General features: G+C 43.0%; 1 protein-coding gene across 1 annotated transcript in view; it reads right to left on the reverse strand.

Annotated features, from left to right (window-relative positions):
• Nucleotides 1-1963, reverse strand: part of LOC119594563 (cytochrome P450 2L1-like) — a gene marked incomplete at its 5' end in the record, with an annotated part of 10701 nt that overhangs the window by 807 nt on the left and 7931 nt on the right. Inside the window, 5 exon segments of the mRNA XM_037943596.1 lie at nucleotides 80-224; nucleotides 392-509; nucleotides 711-891; nucleotides 1318-1432; nucleotides 1731-1930. Of these exon segments, the coding sequence (XP_037799524.1) occupies nucleotides 80-224; nucleotides 392-509; nucleotides 711-891; nucleotides 1318-1432; nucleotides 1731-1930 (759 nt within the window).

Here is a 1963-nt window from a genome sequence, read left to right on the forward strand (position 1 = left end):
TATCTCCTAAAATTATCTAACATCCAAAGTGCAGTGAACACTTTAAGCTGAGATGCACATGAAAATTGCAGAATCCCACCTAGGGAGAACGGCAAGAAGCCCTCCTTCTTGGTGAGAATCTTCCCTTGGTCGTCGAGGAAGTGCTCGGGGTAGAGTTCGTAAGGTTTCTCCCAGAAGGCGGGGTCCATGTGGCAGCCTTCCTGATGGGCTGATAGAATGGCACCCTAGGAAGAGAGAATTTTTCTCTTCAAGGTCTATTTGTATGCTTATTTCCACCGGTCAGTCACCTTCCCGGGACTGCCTTTCATCGCCCTTATTAGTATTGCATAGCTTTATTTATTTCATTTAGACTCATGATATATAAAAAATAGTCTTCCCTTCATCAGCTCACCTTAGGTATCGTGTAGCCTTCGAACTCCGTGTCTTTGGTGCTGAAGTGAAAGAGACCGAGGCGGACGAGAGACGCCAGTCGGTGTACCTCGAGTGTCACAGCTTCCAGATAAGGCATGCTGGAGGTTCAAGAGAAATACTGATTTGAATATAATACGTTTGATATTATTCTTGGATGGATGACGCCAAGAGCTTTCAGGATGGCGTATACTTCGAGTTATACAAGGACAAAAGATGAATGATATAGCTACCACAAGCAACGAACTTGGGATACCACTGCCAAACTAGGCAAATTACGGTTTATATTGTCTAAACTGTACCTATTTTTCTGCTGGATGGAGGGAAGGACGTCCCTTGAAACCACGGAGTCGATCTCCCTTTGCACTTTGGCCTGGATCTCAGGGTACTTGGCCAGGTAGTAGATGGCCCAGCGGATGGTCGAAGCCGTGGTTTCGCTGCCGGCCACGAACAGATCTCCGAGGAGGTTTTTCAGGTCAGAAACTGCAAAGAGGAACCCGACATTTGATGCTTTGAAAAGGACATCATGCTTATAAGTCAAGAAAAGGGATACAAAAAATACCAATTGTCTGAACTATATGAAATTGGTAATTAGCGAAGTGCTTATCAAAGCCATATCGTAAATTGACACTAAAGAGCATGACATCTTGTATAGCAAAATTGAAGCAAAAATACCGATGGCGAATCTAAAGCATTAAACGCGAATCGCTAAATCCGTTACTGCATCACCTTCTTCCCCGCCTTTACTTAAGGTACAGCGAATACCGCGTCATCTATAGGCGACACGTAGAAACATATGCCAGGCTGTGAGTATACACCTGAATGAACCTTACATTATCTAAGAAACCTGAAAACAGCCAATTCAAACAGCAAGCGTACAACAACATAGTACAACATAGGGGGACTCACGGCTCATGGTAGAGTCAGGGTCGTCCTCCTTGGCTTTCATCTCGAGCAGGTAAGCATCGATCAAGTCTCGAGGGTTTTCGTGATCGAGTGTCTCTTTGTGCTCCTTCACCTGTTCCTGAGGATTTTGGTTTCATTTGTAAGACTCTTTCGGTATCTGGTAAGTAATTTTATACAAGCGGTGATAGCCTCTGTCCTTATATTCATTTATATAACCATTTGTTTTATTTTGATTTTGTATTACTGTTTCCGTAGAAGGGGAATTGCATTATTGTTGTTACATCATAACTATTGTTATCATAAGCAAAATTATGATCACTATCATTGTCTAACAATTTTTTTTATTCATTTACATTACATCGGATTAAAAAAAATGTTATCAGAAGTATAAGGTATAAAGATCCACCAACACCTACCATCATTTTTTCTAACAAGACATCTGCTTTGTCTGTAATCTGCGCCACGCCCATCCACTTCTTGACGAAATGGGGCACGATGGGTATCAGCCAGGGCATGAGGTCGAACCAGATCACGTTGCCCTGGAAGTCCTCCACGGATGAGTTGACGAGCTTGTTGAATTCTTGGATCTCGATGTCGTCCACGTCATAACGTCGATCTGGAGATGGGCAGGAATTATCGGTTGGCTAGA

Source organism: Penaeus monodon, chromosome 34 (genome assembly GCF_015228065.2).
Source record: "Penaeus monodon isolate SGIC_2016 chromosome 34, NSTDA_Pmon_1, whole genome shotgun sequence".
Classification (NCBI taxonomy): Eukaryota; Metazoa; Arthropoda; class Malacostraca; order Decapoda; family Penaeidae; genus Penaeus; species Penaeus monodon.